Genomic DNA, 25,948 nt, shown 5'->3' on the forward strand with positions numbered 1-25,948 from the left:
TCTATTTTCGATATTTCCTTTCAATTTTACCCTTTCCCTAAATGTCAGCTTGTTATCCATGTCAGAATCAGAAAATCTTACACGGCTTTACCCAACTGGTCTGGTTCCAAGAATTTGAGAGTTTCAGGGATAAGACAATTCTTTCCCTAGTTGCACCAACATGGAGGCCTTGGGGAGACAAGGAGCCCGCCCAAGAGTGGTTACTCAGTCATTCACATCAATAGGCTGCGTCTCACCGTCTCCTGCTGGATAGGGTTGCATTGCACAGCCTGCACTGCTATGTGCTTTAGTATGTCCTTTTCCCCACTCCTTTTCTTTCTAAATGCTTTCTGTCCCTACACAAGAAAACTTCAGTTCGGCTTCCATGTGTCAATCTCACACAACAACAAAGACCAATTTAACATTTCCAAGGGCTTAAAGGTGTTGAAGAAACAGCCCTAACGCGGTTCCATCAGAGGCTGCCCTCATCATCATCTTCACGGAACGACCCATGCATGGCACCCAGTCCCCAAAGATGCTAATTAGCCGGGTGAGTAATTCTGTGATCTCTCACTGCATTTTTCAGAGTGGTGGTTTATGTTTAGAAACAAGTAATCAGCTTTAAAACATACCTGGCCGAACACTCAGAGTTGTTCCTTTTCCAAATATCAGCTTATTGTCGGTGCCATACCACACAATGACACGCGACTCTACAAAAAACTCAGTTGCCCAAACTCCCCTTGCGACCTACTTAAATGTTTACTCATCATCCAAGAAATTCCCCTGATAAAACCAGCTCTTTATATTAAGGGTCTGGTGGTAGAGTTTGTGGACCACCTGGGGGCCCTCCTGTTTCCTGGCACTGTTGTCATTTTATTGGAAATGTGCCAACATTCCCGCTTTGGTAAAACAGGAGCAAAAACTCCCATTTCACAGAGAAAGAAAATACAGGCTCAGAGAGTTCACTGGTTTTTCTTAGTCCCATGGAATATTCCACAAGTTTTAATATGAAATTAAGCTCTCTGACAGGGTGACTCCCTGGTTTAATGCTCCTCTGGCACTGTCATTCTTGTCTGGTAGATAAAACAGCACGTGAGGGTAAACAGCAGAGTCCCACGTGAGGTAGGGACACCTCAGTGGCTGTTTCAATTGGAATCCATCAATGAGGCTGCTGTGGTTTGGACTTGGGTTATAAAACAGAAAGGAAAATTTAGGAATCAGGGTTCCAGGGAGAAATTTGGAAGCATTTAGTTATTCATACTCACATGGGCTTACTGTCAGTTTCGTTCCCTTTCCAAAGAAGATTCTTTCGGCTCCACCCTGAGTTACACCCCCTCAGACTGCTTTACAAATACCACCAAGACCCTTCCACCAGGTGCTGGGAGCTGGGGCTCCTCGTGCTCTCCCAGAGGAAGCACAAAACACAAACACAGTTGTATGGTCATTCCTGAAAAGGTGGGGGAGGAACTATGGAAACAATTCACTCTATCTTTACCTAACATAAAATTGTCATCCTTAATTAATTAATTAGCCTAGCGAGTTGACAGTTGCAATGAACTTGAAATAGCTCAGGCTTTGGGTTTGAAACCAGGGCAAGTTCCTCAGCTTGCTTCACCTCAGTTTCCCTGTCTGTAAAGTGGGGAGAATGATGCTGCCTGGTGACGTTGTTGTGAGGACTAGAATCTACAAGTGGGTCGCAGGGGTCCTGTTGATCGACCCCTGGCTTGCTTAGCTGAGAGCACACTTCTCTAGGGATCATTTTAGCAACTTTAAGACCAAAGCATCAGTGATTTTCTCCCCAAACATAATCCTCCCCACCTCCCCACCACTAGCAAACATTTAGTTCTGGAATCCGAGTTCCAGGTATTAAATTCCAGACTCTCTTTCTCCCTGAATCAATTTGAACAAGTTACTCAACCTCTCTCTGTGCTTCTATAAAAATATAAAACATAAAGATAAGAAGTTCTCTTCTATAAAATGAGGATAATAATAGCCCTTACCCCCATAGCGGGTATAAAGATTGACTGTGATGATGGATAGAAAGCATGCAGCGCCTTGCCTAGCACATAGTAAGCAATTAACAAACCATCATTATTTTCCTCCCCAGAAGTCAAACACATTGCCAACATTCTTCTTTTCACAAAGACCTAAAAATCTCAAAGCCCTTGGGCATTTCCTCTAACTGGTAAACTAGCCGGGCTAGGAGGACTGAAGAACTACCAGGCAGTTTGATGAGGCGGGTAAGTGCTTTTGTGAGAACTTAGCAAAAGCTGTATCCAGCTGCATGGGTGCATCTTCCCAGTTGGACTATTTTGGGGGATGTGAAGAGGGTAACTTTCAGCCAGGCAGCACTTGACTATGAGCAGAGGTGGGCCCAGATGCCACATCCCCAACAGTTGGTGTGAAAAAGGATCTCAAATCACTTTAGAGAAGAGGGTTTAGTGCTCTCCTCCACTTACCAAGATTCACTGTGAGCTGAGTCCCCTTCCCAAACGTCATCTTAGTGCCACTGGCTTGCTGAACACTGTGCCAAGGGGCTTTGCAAAAACCTCTGGGGTCAACTTAATGAACCCAGCTTTGCAGAGCTTCTTAAGAACTAAAACTTTCCTTCTGCCTCCAAGCTTTTGAGTCAGGATAAGTGATGGTGTTTCTCTTTGCGGTAGCCCAGAGCTTCAGGGCTGAGAAGTATGTCCAAAGATATGATTGCCTCTTTAAGACACAGGAAGGCTCAGCAAGCTGATTCTGTATACACATTCTGTGGTCCAAAGTAATTGCCTAGCCGAAGCCATCTATCATAGAATATAAAATCCCACTGGGAGAGAAATTAGCTTTGCAGAATTTATAGGTAGTGTTTGATGGTCACTTCAATTGTCTGAAGACAAGACCAGCATTTTCATTTTGGCTTTTTCCAACCCTGCCTCAGTCTGCAGATGGCTGCACCTCTCCCCTAATAATCAAGTTCAGCTGTTGTTCAGACGTCAGCTAGCTTTCCCCCTCCAACAGGCATGCGATGATTTTATCTCCCTTTAGAACTCTGGGATTTTGTCTTGAGCTCACTAAGTCCTGGATAAAGACCGTTTGGGTTGCAAATGAAGCTGCTTAGTCAAAGACTGTGAGGTTTTCTTTCCCTTGAGTCTGGCCAGGTCAGAGCTATGAGCTGTCTTGGCTTTGTCCTGGACCAGGCTCGGCTGTGTGACCTTGAGCAAGTTCACAAACCTCTCTGAGTTTCCTTGTCCTCATATGCAAAATTAAAGAGGTGAATTAGGTGGTCTTTAAGGACTTTCAGAACTGATAGTCTTTGATTCTCTGGGTCTAATCTATCCGAAAATGCTCTGCAGATTACCACTCCCCCACCAAGGCTGTCTAGTCCTCCTCCCCATTGCCTAAACAAAATAAAACAAATAAGCAGAGAAAAGAAAAGTAGGTCTCTACTTATTACATATGGAGATAGAGTTTTCCAAGCCTACCATCTGCCTTAACACTTGATCTTTTTAGAAGTTCGAAGTCAGAATTTTGGAACCCAATCCTCGGGGAGAAGTGTTCTTTCTTTGGATCTCCCAGATAATTCAAAACCAAACCAAATAAACCGACACCTTTGGTTTAAAGCTAGTGCTTACTAAGTTTCACTCTCACTTGAGCCCTGGTTCCAAATGTAAATTTCCTATTTCCGTCCTTCCCACAGGAGCTGTTGCCTTTACATAATACCACAGGCTCTTGCTTACCCACAGGAAAGGCGGTTTGATTTTTTACAGTCTTTTCCCAGCAGATAAGGGAATTCATCATCTAGCCAAGGGTTTCAGCAATCTGATTGCTCGGTGTCAGATAATGAGGGGGTTCTGCTAACACCACGCCTGGAAAGGAGGTACTCACCCAGGCTTACGATTAACTGAGTCCCCTTCCCGAAGGCGGGCTTCTCAGTGCCCTTCACACAGTGCCTCCACCCTTTACCAAAAGTCCTTCTCAGTGCTGGGCTGTAACTTCCTCTTCCCAGATGCAGCCCATCGCTAGTGCGATCAAGGCTGTAATGCGGGGCCAGCTTCATGAACAAGGTCATTTAGGGATGCCCCTCTCTCACTAATGCAGCTCAGGACTCAGGCTATGAGGAGAGCAGGGATGGGATGGTCCAAAGTTCTCTGGTTTCATGGGCAGCTGAGACCTCTGCATCCTGAACACCCCACAGGTCATTTCTTGTTATCCACCCTGTTGTACAGATTTGTACGAACTGTAACTGCCTGGTAGTTCCCTGCTGATTCTGCCCTGCAGCAGGGAAGGAAATCCCTGTGAGCATCAAGTACATGAGGGGTGCCAGGCCTCCTTTTTCATGACCGGCAAGACAAAAAGCTCCAGTTCTTCCAGTGTTGACTGCTGGGAGCCTAATTTCAGAAATGCGGTTCTTTGAAAGCTTTTCCCCCATAGACTTTATAAATAATCAACTCCAGAAAACTTACAGTTGGGAAGATAAAGCTGCCCTACAAAATAATGAGGTACATGCTAAAGCCAATCATAAAATAACATTTTTAATTACCTTGGGTTTTAGATTATCTATGCTGTTGTGCACATTTCCTGTCCCCACTGCCCACCCTGTCCGACCCCCCCTCCCCCAAAGCTAAGCTACTTGCTCAGGGCCACAGTTAACTGTTTGGGTCTCAAAGGTAAATCTGTTGTCACTGTTCATCCATTGATAAAACCCCTCCTCCCTTAGGGCAATGACGCTGTCAACTCAGAACCTGGCCCAGATGATCCCTGGGAAGTACTGTGGGCACTTAATAAATGTTTGTTAAATTGAATTTTATTAAACATTCATCTTGTGTTCCTATTCCTTAAGGAACACTTGAATATCTCTCTGACAATTTTCAGATGGGAAAAAAAAATGAATTCTGCCAGATATTACTTACTGAGTATCAAGTTTTGGCTCCAAATGTCAGTTTCCTATTAACCTCATTCCCACAGGAGTGAACACCTTTACAAAAACCAGAAGTGTCAGTGTAGTTGAAAGGGATGTGGTGTCAACTTTGTTCTTCTTCCTCAGTAGACAGAGACAGCCCTCCGCCCCCGACAGGTGCCCCCTCTTCCCTGGGAAAGGTCAATCCTCTTTCCCTCTGTCAGGGCAGAGAGAGGAGGGAGGCAGAGCAGATTTTAGGGATGAAGATGATAAATAAGATATCAGAATGTTATCACACTATACAGAACCTTCTTCTTCTTCTTTTTTTTGGAGGGGGGGCAAATTGATTTTTTTTTTCCCTCCCAAAGGCTGTTTTTAGCACTTTTTCTCTCCCAGAAGCAATGATAACTGGATTCCAAGTTGGCATCTGGGCACGAACCTCCAGGCTCTGATGAGTCACACATACTGAATTAAGAAATTATGCTACTCCCCTCACCCCCCCAAGTGAAGAAGCGTGCTTTGCCTTTTCCCCTGGCTGGGCAACGAGGAGCTCAAGCAACACGCACAGGGAATAGGAAGCAATAACTCTCTCAGGTCAGATCTACAGCTTTATACATTAGCATCCTAGACTGCAAGACCTGGAAGGGAACTCAGCAGCCACAGGGGTCAGTGGCCTCAGTTTCAAGATGAAAAAACCAAAGCCTTGAGGCTTCTATTTGCTCCAAGCCAAGTCAGTAGGTAGAGGCGGAGCTGGGGCTAGAACTCAGAACACCTAAGTCCTGGTCCTGCCTTCTCCCTTCTGGTGACTCGGGAGAACAGGGATCTCCCCGGGGCAGACCCCCTCCCTAGTGGCTCTACTGGCCAGCCCAGGTAGGAGTATCTCTGTTAAACGGTAGGCAAGCCAGACAAGGGAGATTTCTGGTTTGGTGCAGAGTTTACGATTTTACAGAGAGATATAGAGCGTTTTAATTCATTTTAAGAATTTTATTTCTTAGGCTGCAAGCATCAGCAATTGCCAGTGGGGGAAATGGCCCATGAGATCTCAGAGAAGCCAAGGGAAAGATAGAGATTTAGAAATCTGCCCTTTACCAGAAGGATAATCCAACAGAGAGCTGGCTCTGATTAGTCTGTCTCTGCGGGACTCATTGCAGGACTGACGTCTAGAGCAGGGGCGGCAGACATGAAACGGTGTGGTATTACCTCCTGCTCCTGCTCCCCTGGCGGATGTTGCTAAACTGACACATCACCCCTTCCCTCTGAGTCTCGCTGTGACTTCACAGTCCTTCTTTTTGTAATTGGAGTATAGTTGATTTACAGTATTGTGTTAGTTTCAGGTGTACAGCATAGTGACTCAGTTATACACGTATATCTGTTCTTTCAGATCCTTTTGCACTATATAGCTTATTACAAGATATTGAATGTGGTTCCCTGTGCTCTACAGTATAAACTTGTTGTTTATCCATTTTATGTATAGTTCACAATCCTTCTTAAAAATGTGCTCCAGACAGCTACTACCAATTGCTAGCCCTTGGTAAGTGAGATGTAACCTGTGTGTTTGCCCTCCGTGCTTGGAGAACAATTGGAGAGAAGATCCTACAGATGTCTTGAGAAATCTGGTTGGCAAAGGCCAGGCCAGGTCCCACACAGCCCCATCACAAAAGGTATCACTGACCTGGTTGGACCAAGGTTGTTCTTTCCGCAGGCTGCTCCAGAGGGGGCAGCAGTAACACCATGGAGTATCTCTTCTTCACAGCTTTCCTTCCAATGCTGGCTTTGGGTAACAAGCCATGGTAGCGCTCTTCATCCTTGCTCTTGCCAAAGAGCCTTCAGTAAGAGCTTTCCCCCAAACAGAGGTCCTGGGGGTGGAAGACGTCTGCTGGACCTCGGTCCCTCCCTGGCATGCTTCCTCTTATCCATCAGCCCAGGTCTGTCCTGGGGGGTCCTGGAATGGAATGTGGTGCAAGAAGAAAGTGATGCAGAAACCCTTTCTCTAGAGCACTCACTCCCATCATTGCAGTCAGACGTTCCTAAGCTTTCCCCTTTTAATCACATTTCTGTTCTTTCATAAAAAAGAGTTGCGCTTGTCCATATCCATCCAAAGAAATTTCCCTGTGTCTGTTACTGTTGTACCAGGCTTTTGGTTGACAGGGGAGTGCCCATTTACCCTTGCAGGCTGCTTCTCATGTCCTTGGAGATGGTGCTCTGAGTGAGGGGGGAGATGGGCCCTTTGGGCCAACAGAGGAGCAGCTGCCAGTGTCAGGGTTGAAAGGGGACGGGGGAATAGGAGCAGCAACTTTGACTTAAGTTGTGAACAAAGAATATTTTCCTCCCTTGACCTATTTTCTGCCAACCTCTAGTGTGACCTATTTACGGAGATGGGCTGATGAGAGCAGCAGGGGGCGCTATAAGGTCAAAAACACCTCTGGAAACTGGGAGAAAAGTCCCGCTTTTTTCTCTTTTTAAAATTGAAGTATAGTCATTTACAATGCTGTGTTAATTTCTGGTGTGCGACATAATGTTTCAGTCATACATATGCATACATATATTCATTTTCATATTCTTTTTCATTATAAGTTACTACAAGATATTGAATATAGTTCCCTGTGCTGTACAGAAGAAACTTGTTGTTTATTTATTTTATATATAGCAGTTAATATCTGCAGATCTGGAACTCCTAATTTATCCCTTCCTACCCCTTTTCCCACCCTGGTAACCATAAGTTTGTTTTCTATGTCTGTTTCTGTTTTGTAAATAAGTTCATTTGTGTCTTTTTTTTTTTTTATTTCACACATAAGTGACATCATGTTGTATATTTCTTTCTCTTTCTAGCTTACTTCACTTACTATGATGATCTCCAGGTCCATCCATGTTGTTCCAAATGGCATTATTTTATTATTTTTTATGGCAGAGTAGTATTCCATTGTATAAATATACCACAGCTTCTTTATCCAGTCATCTGTCCACGGACATTTAGGTTGTTTCCATGTCTTAGCTATTGTAAATAGTGCTGCTATGAACATGGTGCATGTATCTTTTTGAATTAGAGGATGATGGGGATCAAAATCCAAGCCGTGGGACAAGAGTGACTTGTTTACCAAACCCCTGGGGGCCCACCAGCTTTGAGGGCCCCTGTTGAATGGTGACTTCAGGCTAACGAAAGGCAATCTAAGGCACCACTGCCTTGGGGAGCTGCTGAGCTGCAGATACCAGTAGGTTCGAGAGAGATGGGGTAGGGAAATTCAAGGGTAGTACGTCTGTAATAGGTCATTAAATCTCGAGAGTGTCTCTTAGCCCGAAAATTTGGGGGTCACTTTGGGGCTACATTGCGGTCTGCCATGAACAAACCTGTTGCAGCCTTGGGAAGACATAGGGCAGTGGGTTAGAAGGCTCACTTCTCATGCTCCCAGCGCTCTGTGGGGTTTGGGGTGAGTGCAGCTGGCTCAGGTCTCAGGGGAGCTCAGAGCTCTGTGATGAGCTTGCTGCAGTGACAGCAGATTAAAGATATGCGTCACTTTTGAGGGGCCATCTATTGTTACAACATGTTTTTTTGCCAGATTTCATAACCTTATTTTTTAGATTTACCCAGCATCTTATCTCTGAATGTCTTTGATGAGACTTGCGCTCTCAGGAACTTTGTTCATCGGCCTATTTAATAAAATTGACGACAGCAGTAGCAATGCCTGCCTAACATGCCGAGGTCCCTTGCCGGGTGTATTGAGTGTCTTATTTCATCTAATTTTCCAACAGTCCTGTGAAAAAGCCATTATCACGATCATCTCCATCTTACAGATGGAGAAATTGAGGCTTGGAGGAGTTGGGTCGTGTTTAAGGTCACACAACAAATAAACGCCAGAGAGGATAGGAACCCAGGCAGCCTGGCTCCTCCAGAACCCCACTGTTCTGTACTGGTTCCATCCAGAACCAGGACACTGTGCTGCTGTTCTGAGAAGTGCCCTTCCTGAACGGATGCCTTTCAAGGAACTTTGGAAGGACACAGTGGAGGGGAGAGTCATACTTGTGCCGCCTCGAGGAGGTCTCTGGGTCTGAACCTTCCACGGGAACTGAGGAGAGGGCGTGCCCCTCCCTGTGAGGGTCTCTGAAGCCCTCCCCTCTGCTCTTGAGTGGGCAGATGTAACTGGGGTTTGGCTGTCAGAAGAGGAGCAGCGGTTTAATCTGAACACTGTTACTGCCTAGATCAGGAAGGGAACACTTGGCTCTCGTAAATACCACGTCTGGCCACACCACTAGAACAGGGATAGACGCCCGGCGACTGAGTGGGGGCTGCCAGAGCCCATCAGTGTCGGAGACCTGGCAGCTCCGAAGTGGCCCACCCCCGGCAGTGGGGCTGGTGCCTTTGAGAGGGGACCCCTGCCGGCAGAGGGCAGTGCAGGCCTGGTGGCAGCTGTTCGCTTGGCAGCAGTGCCGAATCTTCCCCTTCCACATCCAGGGGCCTGGGGATGCCCGGGCTGGGGCTTCAGACTTCCTGGTGTGCACTTTCGGTGATCTTCACGACTAAATTTTCCAGATAAAACACAAAATGCTCAGCAGCGTTTGAATTCAGATAAACAGTGAATACCTTTTCAGTATAAATATTTTCAAATATGGTATGTTCCAAATATTACTAAATTCCTTTTTCTTTAGATTTTCTCTTTCATTGAAGTACAGGTGATTTACAATGTTCTCTTCAGGTGTACGGCAAAGCGATTCAGTTATACATGTACACATATATGTATTACAGATTCTTTTCCATGATATGTTGTTATGAGAAATTGAATATAGTTCCCTGTGCTACTAAAAATTTTTTCTGTTGTTTATTTGAAATGCAGATTTAATTGGAGGTCCTGCAATTTTATTTGCTACATCTGGCGACCTTATCCACGCCAATGGTGAGTTTTTAAGTGGAGAAAGTTGCATTCCTTTGTTTACAAATATTTACTGATTTTCAGGTACGTGGCAGACACAGACCTAGGGGCTGGGGCATATCAGTGAAAAGATAAACAAGTAAACAAGGCCTTGCCTTCCTGGAGCTTACTTGATGGGGGTGTGTGTGTGTGTGTGTGTGTACATGGTGAGACAGTAAAGACAAATTATACACATGTATAAACCCGATGACTTCAGTGCTGTGAGAGAAAGTAAGACAGAAGTGTAATCGTGGGTGACATTGAGTGGGCGAGCGACTAATTTACGTGCCAGGAAAGCCTCTTTGAGCTGAGATTTGTGAAAAACTGGAAGTAGAGTTCCAGGCAGCGAGACAAGGGAGGCAGACAGAGGAGCAGAAGGAGGCGCAGCAGCTGAAGGGGCGTGAGAGAGTCAGGAGAGGACGTGCGGGGGCGGCGGGGGCAGGGGATGGACAGGAGGCAGCGGCCCGGCCACACGCATGTACGGTGAGTTACAGGCCCAGGAAACGAGGTCCCGCTGGCATCATCTGGTTTCCATTTTATAAAGACCTGGAGAAGTGATGGTCCAGGGGCAAGAGCAGAAGCAAGAGGACCAGTTAGGGGGTTATGGCTGTAGTCCTGATAAGAGATGTTGGTATTGGCGGGAGGTGGTGGCGGTGGGGGGTGGAGAGAAATGGATGGACCAGAGACACACTTCCTGGTGGAACTGTCAGGACTTCCTGAAGAACTGGAGGTGGGGGACAAGGGAGTCAAAGGAAATCCAGAAGTACTCCTAGAAACACTCCTAGGTTTGGGGGAGCGAGGCAGTCTTCTCCTTTTCAGGGCAGTGTCTCCCAGCTGCTGTCCTGCCCTGGCTTGTACAGGAAGCAATGTTTGTCTGGCATGTGGCTGGGAGGGGCTGGCCTCAGGGTCTCCAGCCGCCCCCGGCCGCAGTGGCGCTCTGAGCACTATCTCAGCACGCCTGTAGCCCGCTCATGGCAGTGCAACCCCTGGGAAGCTCTGCTCTGGGAAATTTTCCAGTTGGAGCCAAATGTGTGCTGCAGAGGGTCTAGGGGAGAGATGGAGATCATACCGAAGAAAGCACTGTAAGTGTTTTCAGCATCACGGCAGAGCCTCAAGCATCAGAAACAGGAGGGTTCAATATTTTGTAATAACTGTAAATGAACTGTAACTTTAAAAAATTGTGTAAAATATAACCCCCCAAAACAACCACAACAAAGATAGAGAAGAGTCCTAGAATTCAGGACTAGGACGAATTTTATTTAAAAAAAAATTTTTTGGAGGGGCAGGTAATTAGGTTTATTTATGCATTTAAAAATTATTATTTTTTATTATTTTTAGTGGAGGTACTGGGGATTGAACCCCCAGCCTTGTGCATGCTAAGCATGCACTCTACCACTGAGCTGTACCCTCCTCCTAGGACAGATTTTAGAAACAGCCTTGTCCAACCCTCTTCTCTCCCTGCATGAAGAAGTAAGGGACTAGGTAAAGGTTCTCGTTCATTTATTCCATTTACTGAGTCTGACAAGCACGTGCAGCTGGGCTGGGGCTGTGTGACAGAGCTGCTCAAAGTGCGATCGTGGGCTGGTGGCCAGTCTGTGAGCAGAGGGTATGGAAACAGAGAATAAGCCATTTTCACAATTTGATATCGAAGTACGTGATCATAGGGCTGGCAGTTCTGTTTCTTTTTTTCTCCAAAGTAATTCACTTTTATTATGCTTTACGAAAGGATTAGTTCAAGATGGACTGAGCACCAGAATGACAATAACAAAATTTCCTGGGCTGGAAGCACGCGCCTGACAGAGTTACAGTGAATTCAGTCACGTGACTGTCAGGGCTGCCATCTCCCCTCACTTCCCTCCCACCTCCTCCCCGTCAGAAGCCCTGAGACAGTCTCAGAGATTTAAGGACCCCAGTTTTATTCTACAGCCTTTGCCCTGATATGAAAAGATGATTCTTCTTGTGGGCGTCAGTCTTTTGCTTGCCTGTAAGTACACTTGTTTACGTCCCTTACGGTGTATCACCCATTTCCCCTTTTCTGACTTTCCAAGCCTTGGTCTCTTTCTCATTCCCACTGGGTTTCCCAGTAGTTTTCTGCCTTTAATTTTCATCTGTGTCCTTCTCCTGCCTCTGACCTGTGAGTTCCTTCTGGGTGGTCCTTTGTGGGACCTGGCGCCTGTGGAGTGCAGGACTTCACTGTGTTCTTATTTCCTTTCTTCACAGGTAAGAGTGTGCTGTCTGCCAAAGTGACCCAGACGTCCCGGGACCAGACAGTGGCGAGTGGCAGTGAGGTGACATTGCCCTGCACTTTCGAAACCGAATACTCAGATCCAGATTTATACTGGTACCGAATGAGGCCAGGTCTTTCTCTTGAGTTTGTCCTGTACAGGGATAACACTGAATCCCTTAATGCGGATTTTGCTCAGGGTAGATTTTCTGTGCAGCACAATGTGGCTCAGAAAACTTTCCACTTGGTGATGTCCTCAGTGAGGGCTGAAGACAGTGCCACTTACTACTGTGTTCTGGAGTACCCACAGTGATGCAGGTGCCCAGGAAGTCTGCACACAAACCCCTGGGGAACAGGCTGGCAGAGCTGCCTCTCAGGGCAGCACACATCCTTGGACACAGCATCCTTCATCCTCATTGTTTTGTGGTCCATCCTGGCCTTTAGGGGAGCCCTAATAATGTCTGCCAAATAAGAAAAGGTCTGATCACACCCAGGGGAGCACCTTGGCTTCAGATAGAGCAGACATCTCCCTGCTTCTGATTCAGGGTGCCCTTGCTGCCTGAGTCCCTGTGGTGGGGACAGGAGGCTGTGCATCTGAGGGACCCCAGGGCCAGGTGTGCCTGGTACAGAGCCTGACTTGTGCTGGGAAGCTATCAGGAGAGGGCAGATGAAGGACCAGTCTAAGGAGAGCCCACCAGAAGTATCTTTAGTCTCCATCATTTATCCTTTATTGTGAATTGGTCTGTTTTCCTTTTGAAATTCAAATTGGACACAAAGTCACTTACGTAAAAAGGTTTTACCAATATACCTTCATCCTCATCTTCTTGTGCAGCCTCCTTACTTCTCCTGGATGCTCTCCATTTTACTTACTTTGTTTGGAGAACATTGTCCTTTCACTGAAGAGCATTGAGATATTCCCAGAAAGTTGTCTGTGAATTCCAGAATCCCAGCTTCAAAGTCCCTGAATTTGGAGCTCAGTGGTGTCTCCAGGGAAGAGAATTACCTCCAGGGGAAACCAACGATGTGATGTGAAATATATACACCCTCAGCCCTGGGAATCCGCCCCTCCTTCTTCTACTTCTACTGATGTCTCTGCCTTCAAACAACTCTGAGAGCTGCTAGATGTACTCTTAGAAGCAGTAGATGCCTTAGACATTATTTTATAGGAAAAACACTGAAGTCCAGAGGAGTGAGGGACATTTGCAAGGTTAGAGAGCTGGTTAATGACAGAGCCAGGGGGGCGGGGCGGCGCTTCCTGGCAGCTGCGCACTAGAAGGCTGCATCAGCCTGTGGTTTGGACAGCAGTTTATCTGGGCTTCAAAACAGGTGGATGAAAAGCAGTCACTATAGAGATGGATGGAAAGGACATGGGTGAGGAAGACAAAGACTCAGGCAAATGACTCAGCCTCTGGGGCTTCTCTTCCACAGCCTGCTGAGTATGTGCAATGAGACTCCCTCAGGGTGGTTGTGGGACTTAAGTGAGATGCTGCCTATGAAATCTCTGGGACACTGTCATCTGCAGTAGGATGGGCCCCACACCTGAAAGCAGCCACAGTCCCCGCTGGCTTCTGCCTTCAGTCTTTTCTGGAGGGTACTTTATGCGGAATAAATTCACAGTCCTGTGAAATGCTAGGATGCCTTTTGCTGAGAGTCAAAGTAGGCTAGAGGTTGGCTCATTCACATGCTAAGTACAAGACAGTCCTGAAGTTCAGCCTGGATGAACTTCAAATCAACCCCTCTCCCTTGTTTTGGGGGTGCGCTGTGCTCTTGGAGTAGGAGCTTGAGGCTGGCACTCCCAATAGCTTGGTTCTGGTCCTAGCAATATCCCTGCCGCACTGAATGACTTTGGACAAGGTGCACTCCCTTTTTGGGGAGCATATTTTTTTCCATCTGAAAAATGAAGATGTGATCTTTTTGTTCTTATCAACCTCAGAGAAACATTCTAACGTGACCCAGGGTAACAGATGTGAATGTTTTGGAAACAGGCGTTCTTCACCCAAGGTGAAGTTGTGTGGAATCTTTTAATGGTTTTTTCCACTAAAAGATGTTTCCCTGGATGGACCTGGCTTATCCGTCTAGACTGCCTTAAGCCCACTGACTCAGCGTGCGACTGCCTCCTTGCTTTGGTTTGTGCTGTGAGGACATGATGTGGGGGTCTGCGCATGGCAACGGTTGGGGAGTTGTGCATGAGTGTCTTTTCTTTCACTTGTAACCTCATAAAGCCCCATTTGACACCCCACATGGGTGCGGAGGCAACCGCAATGCCGGGTTGCTAGGGCTCTGCTACTTGGGTTTGCGCAGCAGGAAGAAGCTGCGGCTTTGCTGAGGTGCGAGGAGCAGAGCTCGGCGGCCACAGGGGGGCGGTGGTGGTGTTGCTGTAGCAGGGGCAGCTGCAGCCGCAGCGAAAGCAGGAAGCCCAGGGCTGGGTCCCCCAGGCAGGAGCCTTGCAGGCTGGGGGTGCAGGGAGCTGAGGTGGGACCTATGAGCTCAGTTTGGCTTTTGCCTGACTACCAGTGGTTCACAGCCCTTCTTTTCCCTCCACGGTCTGCAATGAATAAAGCCAGAAGTAAGGCACACACAACACATTTTAATAGATGCAACAGAGACAGAGAAAGATGGCAGAAAATCATCAACACCAAAGGTCCGATGACCTCAAACTCCCTGTGCACAGATGGTCAGGCGAGAGACAGTGAAGACATTGTTTTTAAGGGAAAACCGAGGGGTCTCATTCCTAGCCCTTCCTCCAAAGCGCTTGCACAGTGGGTTGCTTGAAAGCAAGGCTGATGTCTTACTCATCTTTGTACCCTCAGCCCAGTGCCTAGAACTTGGACTAATTCACGTTTGTTAAATCAATTAATAGCGAGATGTGCGTTTCCTCTGCATTTTACTCTGTTCTCTGCTAATAGCTCTGAGAGTATTTAGATGACATTTTAGAAACCCCACCGTCTGCACAGAGAGTATCAGGGAAGTCAAATGTAGTTTTGTTTGAAAAGTGCTAGGAAAAGCAGAAAGTTTGGGGCAAATCCAGTCCTGGATGGAGCAGAGTCTTTTGTGCTTTGGTGACAGGACACCTGCTCTCCATCCCCTTGGATCTATTTTCCTCTTGGAGGATGGAGCTGGGAACCTGATGGCTCCCACTTTCTACTTCTGGAGGCAAAGAAAGTCAAAGGAACAAAACAGTCTTTTCAAAGTATATTAGTCATAGGGAAAAAAATGGGTCCTACATGCCTTTATAACTCTGTATCCCTTTATAAAGCAGCATATAGAGCAGGTGGGACCATAAGCCTCCACTCCCTAGGACTTCTGTCTTTCCACCAGGTTGAAGGATAAGCTGGATTCGTTGCCTTTAAGGGAAAACTAGTTTGGGTAGCAGCCATTTAAGGAAGGCTGGGATGAGTCAACTTGTGCCACCAAGAAGTTGAAAGCCAAGGAGATAGTACCTCTGTAGGCTTTTGTTTTTTTTTTTTTCAGGGAGTGTAGCCGTCTCATGCCAATCAGCCTGCAAGTGAAGGAAAATGGACAGAGTTGTTACAGAACTGGAGACTGTCAGTGCTGGAAGGAACCGCAGTGGCCACGCAGTCTGGGGTTGGCCAGCACCTGCTGTAGCGGTTCCAGTGCAGACATCACCAATCTATCCCAGCACATTTCCCTTCTACACATGGCACTAGTTCAGTTCATCAATGTTGGCACATGTCATAAAACCCATCTACTCTTCTTTAGTCATTCTTCATGCCTTCGTTTCTCAGATACGATAACCCAGACCCAGAGAGGTGAAGCAACCCGGCTCAGGTAACACAGTGAGTCGGTGACAAAGTCAGAACTAAGACCTAGCTCTTCTGACTGCTAACGTAGTGCTCTTTTCATACAGCCATTTAGCCTGTGTCCTTGGGACAATTGGTAAAACAGTCACTCAGTGGGGAATGACTAGATATGCTTGCAGGCTAGGTTGGATCTGTCCAACACTTTTAAGTCTAGGGTTGTTCCTAGATCAGAAGCTGGGATGGGGCAGGTATTGGAGGAGCAAACCCAGGCCTAATTTCATGTCTAAGATAACCCAATGAGAACGCAATTAATAGGCAAATAATTAACATCTTAGCCTCGACTTCACATGCATCTTGAGTGGCCAGTAGTGAGCTGTTCACTAAGAATGAGAGTGTGGGTTCATCCTCAAGCTAGGCTGGTCTCCATACCAAGTCCTGTGATTAAGGATGGAGAGCCAGCATCCCCTTTGTCTGGGCAAAGACAGGTTCTGAATATTCTTCAAATGAAGCATTACTGATGGACTTGCAAATAGCCCATGGTCCCTTAGCCAGATAAACAAAAGAGCAAACAGAGAATATAATTTCTTCTTATTTACCTCCAATTTTTTTAACTTCTGGGTTGGAGGTAGGGATTATCAGCTGGTACATTATACCACATGGATTTTGGGTCTGGCTTGAAATAAAAAGATAACAGGAGATGTGGTGTTCTGTATCTGAAATGGCCCACCTTATTACATCATGATATCTCTGTGTGTTTTTCCTTTCCCCACACTTCTCACCATTCCTAAATTCCTTTTCTCCATGTGCAGCATAGTTTGGATGGAGGTGGGAAAATGAAGCAGCTAGTTCTTACCTTAAAAGAAAAATAACTTGGCAGTCAAGAGAAAATTGACGGCGACAGTCTTGGCAAACAGCATTCGGAACCCCAGCACTGAGAGGGACATCATGTTTACCTTTCCAGCAGGAACTGTGGTGGAATGAGAGTGAAAATGGGGTTTCAGCAGGAGACTAAATTTCCTCCCAGAAATTGGGCCCATGACACGAACACCAGCCGGCCCCAAACCACCATCATTCTTCCCAGCTGGGTGCTTCAGAAACCTAGTGAGGCACCCAGCGAGGCAAGCTTTGGAGAAACCCATGCTTGCAAACTCTGCTCCGAGAGTCATAGAGAACCCACTGGGCTCAGGTATGGTTTTTGTATTCTTTTGAAATAGAGTGATTTTTGGCCCATCTGACAATTACAGAGTTTGCTTTAACCTCAGTTCTAAAGTTGGCCCATGGTTTCAACTAACCTTGAGGTTCATAGCACGTCTTTGAAGTTTGATTGTTGTTTTCAGATGCCTTTGGTTTTGGAGTCACTGGAACAAATAGCAGTGGTCAGGGTTACCATGACAGCCAAGAGGCTCAAAGGATTTCAGGTTTTAAAACTGGCGGTGGCTTTGAGTAAGTAAACTGAGGACCAGAGGAGTGGCTTGGTTAAAGTCATACAGCTACTTGCACACCCGACTTACTTCCTGTCTTGAGATTTTTTTCATTATACCACAAGGCCAACATCTAGGTACACCTCTGATTTCTGGGAAGAGCTAAGATAGTTAACCCCACGATAGGCTGGATTGCTCTTTGTTTTGGCATTCACACTAGACTAGCTTGCACATGAATTTTCAACCCTAGATTCTTTAGTATGAAGGAGACAGTGGCTGGTGAAGAGGAAAGATGAGGATGGAAATGAGATGGGCTTTATCTTAGATTCCAGCTCAGAGATGCAGCATGTTTAATTCCCAGTCAGTGGGCTATGACTGAACCCAGTCTTATTTCCAGCATGACGCTATACTGAGAGTGATCTGTCAAGATCATCTCTAATGTCTGTTTCCCTCTACTTTTCTTCCATACGATCCCAGCCCCTTGAGGCCGAATATGACCTACCTGAAACAGTTTTCTTCAGTTCTAAATCAGTGGAGTTGAAGATTTGTTCATTGTGTTGAACTGAACATGTCACTGAATCGGAATCTTCATACTGACCGAGCTTGATGGCACTGTACCTCCCGCTGGGAGAGACGACAATAGCAGGGTCATATTCTTTTATTTTCTTGGCTGATTGTAGATTTATATTTATATCCTTAGGGTAGAAATCCTTCACCAGGCAAGCGACTTTTGTCCCATTTTTCATGACAAAGACAGATGGTGTGGCAACAGACTGCTTTCCTGCAAATATAATCAATTTATTTTGTGAGATGATTATCCACATGTGGGAGTTAAACAATGGTGTTTACCTCAGTTCCCCTGGGGGCCGAACACTGCAATCCTGACACTCCTGCATCCTGTTAGTGCCCTGAGCTTGTTAGCACCTCCAAGAAAGGATGGCCAAAGGAAAGAGAAATGAAAGGCAGGCAGTTTGCCTTCTAGTTAGAAGCTGCCAAGAGAGATCCTGGGAGCAGAGATGGAAAATGACAAATACAAAGAAGAATCTGGATCATCTGAGTTTCAATTATCTATGTTTTATTAATCAATCCTCTGGACAATTGAGGTTGGGCTGAATATCTGTCTTAATCAGTTGGTATGCTTTAAATGCATGAGCCCTTGGACTGAGATCAGGGCAGGGTCTAAGAAGGACTATGAAACTGGTTCTAGCACTGTGCGGATGGTAGTGATGGAGTCACTTCAGGGTGTCAGCCCCATTTTTTGGACTGGAAGGGATCTGCTAAAGTTAAGCGGTCCATCTCTCTGCCTTTAGGTGAATTCTTCTTCTTTTGTAAGGGACTACCCTACAGTTTATTTTGAGTCTTTAATCAGAGAGAAATAACTATCATTTTCAGGAAATCCTTACAACCATAAAACCAGTTGAAGCCCGTTTCTTCTTGTTTTGTTCTAAGTGGAGCTTATCATTGGGTGTCCTCCTCCCCTTCTTTCATGCCCCATCTTGGATGATCATCTATCTGCTACTCTGTATATAAATCTTCCTGTTCTTTTTTTTTTTTTTAGATATAATTTTTTCCTTTTTTTTTTGTCAATGGGGGGGGGGCAGGTAATTAGGTTTATTTGTTTATTCTTGGAGGAGGCACTGGGGATTGAACCCAGGACCCCATGCAGGCTAAGCACGTGCTCTACCACTTGAGCTATACCCTCCCCCACTGCACCTTTTTCTTTCCTTAAAACCAGAGGTCCGGGGTGGGTGGGGGATTTTTCAAAGGGCTCTCCTGGAACGTACTTTCAACCTACAAAAGAAAACCTTCACTGTTTTATTTCCCAGCATAGCCGAAACCACTGATAACAGGTACTGATAACCCCAGCAGTAACGGCTTGGCAACCACATGTTCTGCTCAGCCACCTCCCTTCAGAACTGTGGCGTTTCTCACTCACTCTACTGACTTTGGTGAGATGGGTTCCAGCTGATTTTCAAGGGAGCTATGAGTGATAGAGAAAGGAAACCAGTCCATTAAAAAACAGAAACAAAATAATCCTGTCTCCTTCGTTACTTAAGAGTAAGACCCAATCCTAGTCTGATTTAGTTGGCTAATTAACGCTTGCTTGGGATTTAAAAATCTAAATTCAAAGGCAGTTGCTAATGGTCACTTTGGGCTAGAGAGACCTGGCTTGACTAATTTGAACAATGTCATATAACCAACAAGACAGATGTCTGAAGAAGGTCATACACTGAGGATGTTGAGCTCTGAATCTGTTACTCAGCATTTCAGATAGAGCATAACGAACTGGTTTGGTAAAACATTTTTCTCAGACCCTCTTTCTCAATTGGAAGATAGGGTCCAAACAGCTGTTTCAAAGTAAAGTGTTTAATCCATTCTTTGGTATCATGGTAGCCAGAGAAAAGGGTATCTGACTGAATTGAAACTTTGAAAAAAAAAAAAAGAGATGTATTCAATATGGTTGCCATATGTAACCTAGTCTATTTTGTATTAGACCTAAACCAAACTTTGAAGTTGTATAAAATTTGCACTGCATTGTAGTCTGAAATGTAAAGATTTAATTGCTTATCTTTTGAGAATTTCCAGTCTTTCTTCTTGGTCCACAAATGTAAGTACATTTCAGCAGGTGTTTCAAAGTGCTATTTGTTGGGATAATTCTTATTTATTTTCAGACTTTCTTCTTTTTTTAATGGGTACTAATCTGATGCTAAGGTTATGTGCTGGTAAACAATACAGAAAGAAGTATCTACCTTTCCTGAACAGTCTTTCTTAATTTATAAACTTAAAAATTCATCTGTGTTCTAGATTCACATAGAGCATCTTACTGGTTCCCTAAGGTTGGCAACATCTATAACAAATGTCACTAAGAACTTCAAGGATCTCTGCCAATATGGGACTTAACTTGAATGCTGAAATATAAGTTTGCTCTGCCTGATTATTCTGACCAGGTTAACCACCTTTTTCCTAAATCTTCCAAACTGCAGGGCGTTTTTAAGGTTGCAGTAAGGCATGCACACTACTCTGTTTAGCCAAAGAGATGAATAAGGATGAAGCAACTACCTGGAGAATTTGGGCCTCTGGCCCTCCTGCACTGGATGCTCCAACTATTAGTATAATGCTTCTAGATTTCTTGGTGCTTTCTGGTTTGCTCTGAAGACTTCAGAATTTTTTTTTTGTAAATAAAAATATTTATAGAGCTACTTCATCTACTCAGCCTGGTATCTTTACTGTGGTCCCCTCCACACTTGTACTATTCCATCTCCTAGTCATACTTTCTCATGTAATACAAACTGGATGGCAGCCCTAGTCCCAGGACTCAGTTTATCCCTCGAAATATATGGAAAAAATCAACTCACGGTGCTCCACGAAGAGTTTAGTGCCAGCTCCAAAAAACATCTGTCGGGTGTCCCAGGAGCACATTGTGGTGCTGCCTTACCGGTAACCAGCCTGGGGCTGGCCTAGGGCCTGGGCTGGAACATCTGTGTCCTGCCTTCCCAGCCTGGTCCCCAGCCTAGGGACCCCGCAGCACAGAGAACTACAAAGCTGCCCTTGATGAGATCCGGGGGCCATGTGGGCAGAGTCTCAGTTCCCTTTGAAGCTAACAATAGTTTAAACTGCTGGATAAGGAGTTAAGCATGAAATCCACAGCCAGGAAGCACTGGGACAGGGGACGGGGCTGAGACAAAGCAAGGGAAGAGGGTGACAGATGACCAAGAGCTGCCTTCAAGATGGAAAATCTAACTCCTCATTTATTGGGAGGGCTCTCCAAGAAAGACACACTAGCCTGGGAGTAGGGATGGCGCACTGAATATTGACGTTTCTTGTAATGAATGTTAGGCGGGGGAGGGTTTAGACACAGGTCTTGTTCTCATATTCTGGTTCCCTTCTCTTGGGTCATAATACTGCTTTTTGATTAGAAACCTAATGTCTCCCCCATCACTCAGACTAAGTCTCACAATAACAACAAATCTACTTTCTAATTCCCTGAGCTCAGAGAAAGGCTTTCTAAGGACCTGAAGGTTGAACAAGAAATTGGTAGCTGACAGGGAGCCCAGTGGTGCCGTGTGTCATGGATGCAGGTCAGAGAAACCAGCGCTTGCTTTGGATTGCTTATTTTTATTTTATAATTTCTCCTGACTCTAGAGCTGGATGCAAGCCTCAAGAGGACAGAGTAATCATGTGAAATGGAATTTAAAAACCATATAGATTACTCTGCCTTATCACCAAAAAATCAAGTCTAGGGCTAGAGCTTGGCAAAAGGGAAGGATGGTTGTATAGGGCCATTATTTGCTGTCAAAACTTTAAGGATTGGGGGCTTGATTTGGAATTCTCACTCCCTCTACCTGAGCGTCATATCATCGTATTACAGTCAATCACTGCAGGAAGAGGGAACCAGAGAAGCAACTGGGGTATCACTGGAGAGGGCAGTTCAGCACCCCTCTCCTTCTTCCCTAAGACTCCCAAAGGCACAGCCTCAGAGATTTGATTCTAACACTGCAGATAGCTCTGAATTTCAAGTGGAAATCATTTAAAGGGAAAATGAAGCACAATACTTTTTGCTCAGATGCAGTTTGCCTAACATCAATCAGACTGCAATCAGTTACAACATGATTCTGTTTCCCTCCTTCTTTTCATTGCTCTAGTCTCCCCTCCAAGATAAGAAAACTCACCAAATTCCACTATTTCCCTGGAAGCAAGAGGCAATCAAGAATGCCTGTATGTTTATTTTACCTTCTAAGAGACACGACCAGTCCCTTTCAGATCTTTCAGTTAGCCTCACCCCATGGATGTAACTTCTCCCACTTGTTTATTTCCTCTGAAATAAACAAAATCAGAATCTAACCCATGCCCCATTGGTTTTGGCATTTTGGAAAGCTTCTGAAAGATTGTTGTTCTCTCTACTGGTCCCAGTGACTGAATGTTGGCAGCTAACCAAACTACCCAAATATAGCCCCTGGATTTCCAAACACTGGAACGGACCACCTGTGGACAGTATCTCCAGGAGAGCACCATTACTTCTCTGTTGCCCTGAAGTTTGCTGGCTGTGTGGCTCCCGTACCCTGCACTGGCTGTAGACTCCTGAGCCCTGGGCAGAGTCCTCAGATTCAGGGCTAACGAGGGAGGTGAGCATATAACTGCTCCTGGCAGACCCAGATGAGGATGGGACCTGGGAGATCACTTAGTCTGAGTCAGGCATGATGAATTAATACAAGTTCTTGGCAAAAAGAGACAGGGGCAGATTGGATTTTGTCATCTGAGGGAGAGAAGGCTCTTTTGATCTAACTCTTTCCTTAATAACATCATTCTTCTTTCCAACTCTCCCTCTTCCTACACTGTGACCACGACCCTTTCTGCTCATAAACAGTGGTGAGACTTCCCTTATCTCGAACTTGCCTTTTCCTGGTTTCAGTCCCTGACCAGGGGGCCAGAAGCCTGACTAAGGGCTTTATTTAAGCAATTGTAGAAGACTTATCAGTACGAATCCTCAGAGCAGAGTCTCTAAGCAATACACAGAACATTTTCTTAAGAGAAATCTAATGAATTTGTCCTCAAAAATTTCCCTGGCTCTTTGCAATAACAAGATAAAGGATAGATTTCCACTTTAGAACCCCCTAACTTCCTGAGAAGCTTCATTCATTCAGGGCTATGTCACAACAACTCCACTGAAGTAAAAAGCATAACTTACTTGGTTCCACGGTGAGTTGAGTCCCCTTTCCAAAGATAAGCTGTGCTTTCAAATCACCACTTGAGATGGCCTTACAAAAAAGCCTCACTACCTATTTGCCCCCCTGTCTAGTCCATCTGTTTGGAAGTGGGTGGGTGGAGCAGAACAAGTTAGCTGGAGCCATAGAACTTTGTGAGGGTCCCTGAGATCTAAGCATTGCATTTTGGCAGCTTTTTTGATGTGTGTTATCTTCTGCGTGTTGACATTTAGAGAAGTCCCCAGGTTTTCTGCTTTTGTCTCCTCAACCTGTCATCTCTTCCCCCCAGATCTCGCTTCACGATCACATTTTCACAGGGAGGAAGGAATTAATTTGGTTTTGCTGAGAATTGTCAAATGGCTACTGTCAGCAGAAACATAGCTTTAAGGCTGAAATCAATCACAAAGCGCTATGCCTCAGCTAGAGGTGGAAGGGCCCGACGGCTGGATCAAGAGCCATTGATACGAAAGCCTTGGAGTCTCCTGAGAGGGCTACCGTTTGTATAAGGACTTTACTACTTACAAACAGCTTGTGTTTACAAACATCACTGAACAGACGCCAGGAGGTGATGTAATTAGGTCTATCTTACGGACGAAATCACCGGAGCTGAGCGTGGTGAAGACAGTGGCTGACCTGGGCCCCACTCTCAGGTCTCCAGACCCCAGTTTCCATCCACTGACCAGGAGTAATAGATCACAGGACTGCAAGGAGCCTCAGCTGTCATTTGTCAAAACCCCTGTGGTCACACCAGGGCTGATTAGTGGATGCAGAGGGGGAGCTTTGACTCCTTTTTCAATCTTTTTCATCAAATCACAAGATCCTCACTGGGTCATAAGACATTCATATTGTTGGACTGCCTTCCTTTTCCTACTATGCTGTCCCCTTAGAATTGGTCTGGGTGGTAATCCAGATCACAGTGTGCTAAAGCTGCAAGACAGCTCGGATAGCATCTGAACTAGCTAGAGGGCGACTCAAGTTCAGTGAAGCCAAGGCACAGAGCTTGTCAGCCAAAGAGAAGGGTTGGAATTTGGCCCTTTGAATTCCTGGTCTTTGCATTCCTCTAACATGCTCACCGTCACACCTCACACTTACTAGATGTACTGTATACAGTTCTGGCTATGGCCTTGACCTGTAAACGGCAAACGCATGGGTGTTAAGTAAGCTGGTTCTCTAAGGCTAGTCAGGCAAAGGGAAGACCCTCCAGGAAGGATAGTGGACCAAGAAGACCACTGCAATGCATACCCACCCCGGATTTGATTGGAAACTCAGTCCCTGATCCTCAAACCATCCCTTAACCATCAAATTACCCGCTGGAGGGGTTTTCAACAAGCTGAAAAGTGCTTCTCAAGCTGATGACTTGGGAAAATGTTTAACAAGAATAATAGCCAAACACAGTGGTCAAAAGAAGGAAAATATAACGAGTCACTTACGTGGTTCAACATTCAGATAGGTTCCTTTGCCGAATATCAGTGGATCCTGCACAGCTGGTAAACCCAGTCTAAAAACTGCCTTGCTGTCTCCTTACCGCAACCCTGGCCCCAGCTGCCAAGTCACATGATAGCCATTGGATGGGATTTTCTGTCTCATCTGCTTCATCTCTTTTCTCCTCAGTCTTGAGGGCTACCCTTCAGCACAAAGCAGGAAGTGATCCCTGTGTCAAATAGAAATCTAGTCCTTTGCCAGGTTATCATCTGAATTTGTGCTCTGAATGAGAAAGACTGGAAAAGGATTTCTTCGTTAGATCAGGAGCAAAGAAAAGTAGACTTGATCATAGAGTGGTGATTCTCAACCCTTAAGCTGCACCTACGTGGGACAAAGACCTAGTGGGTTATGTGCCCCACTCGGAACCTTTTAGGAGAATTCCACTTCATAACCAGTCAAAGCTTGGCATCGCTGACAAGCCTGGTGCAGCAGCCAGACTTAGTATAGAACAGAATTAGAGTCTTCGGTACATTTTAATAACATATTCATGAATATCAAATTTGAGCAAGCTTTAATGACATACTCCTACTTAGAACTGACAGTTAAATTAGCCTCTGTCATATGTAAAAATCAGAGTCTATGAGATTGCTTGCATGTCACTCAAAAAATCCAAGGAGAAAAATATGCATTTTCAGATCAGTTTACAGCCCGTGCCGGCCTGCATATCACACTTGGAGAATCACTAAAATGGAGAGTGGTTCTTAGTTGTGATGAAGTGGGAAGATGTCAGAAAACCTGAAATCTAGTTCGACTCTATTTCTTATTCTGCAAACTAGAGAGCCCAGGTGTAATTATTAGAATGTTTTCTAGGTGTCGACTCAGAGTAAAAAGTTCTAGGATGTAATTTCACTAAGCTCAGAGCTTCCCGGGGCAGGACTGTGGGGAAAGGTTGCTGAGGGAGAAGAGAATCCTGTTTTTTTGGTGTATGACATGACAGGGCTCACTTCTTACAGCTCAGGGTGAGGACTGGAATCCAGGTTTCTGACCCCCTTGGTCTCTTCCCAAGGTCAGATGTGACCGCCTTTCCCGTCTCTAACCTTCCCTCTCGAATCCAAAAGCCAACGTTCTTCCGGTGACTTACAAGCCACCCTGTCCACATTACCAACCTGACTTCATTTGCAGATTCTCTGCTGGTGACTCAGTCTCCTCCAGCTCCCCGGCCCCCCTGCATCCTTCACACACCCCAGGTAGTACCTTTGTTCCCTCTGCCTGGAAATGCTCTTCCTCCAGGTGCCTGCATGGTCCACTCTGCCAGCTGTTAGACTCTCTACTCAAGTGTCACCTTTCCAATGAGGCCTTCTGTGACTCCTCTGTTAAAAATTACATGCTGCTCCCTCCCACGAATGCTCTTTATTCCCCTTCCCTGCTTTATTTCCCTTCACAGGGCTTATTACCATCTAAAATACTGTACATTTTATTTAGTGAGTTTGCCACCTGTCTTTTACACTAGACTGTAAGCTCCAGTAGGCATGAATTTCTGTTTTGTTCATGCCCATTCCCCTCCCCCACCCCCTTGGCACCTGGAAGAGTGTCCGGCACATAGTGACAGGGACTTGTCACAGGTTGAGGACCTGAGATCAAGCTTGGCTCTGTAGG

General features: G+C 45.6%; 1 protein-coding gene and 1 gene segment (V, D, J or C); both read right to left on the minus strand.

Annotated features, from left to right (window-relative positions):
- The window catches only part of LOC105068757 (M1-specific T cell receptor alpha chain), a 493,537-nt gene that overhangs the window by 70,032 nt on the left and 397,557 nt on the right, over positions 1 to 25,948 (minus strand). The window lies entirely within an intron of this gene.
- On the minus strand, positions 14,554 to 24,456 carry LOC105068755 (T cell receptor delta constant-like). The segment is given in 5 exon segments: positions 14,554 to 15,485; positions 16,601 to 16,714; positions 17,040 to 17,105; positions 17,671 to 17,949; positions 24,301 to 24,456. Coding segments are annotated over 3 exon segments (423 nt in total).

Source organism: Camelus bactrianus, chromosome 6 (genome assembly GCF_048773025.1).
Source record: "Camelus bactrianus isolate YW-2024 breed Bactrian camel chromosome 6, ASM4877302v1, whole genome shotgun sequence".
NCBI classification, from domain to species: domain Eukaryota; kingdom Metazoa; phylum Chordata; class Mammalia; order Artiodactyla; family Camelidae; genus Camelus; species Camelus bactrianus.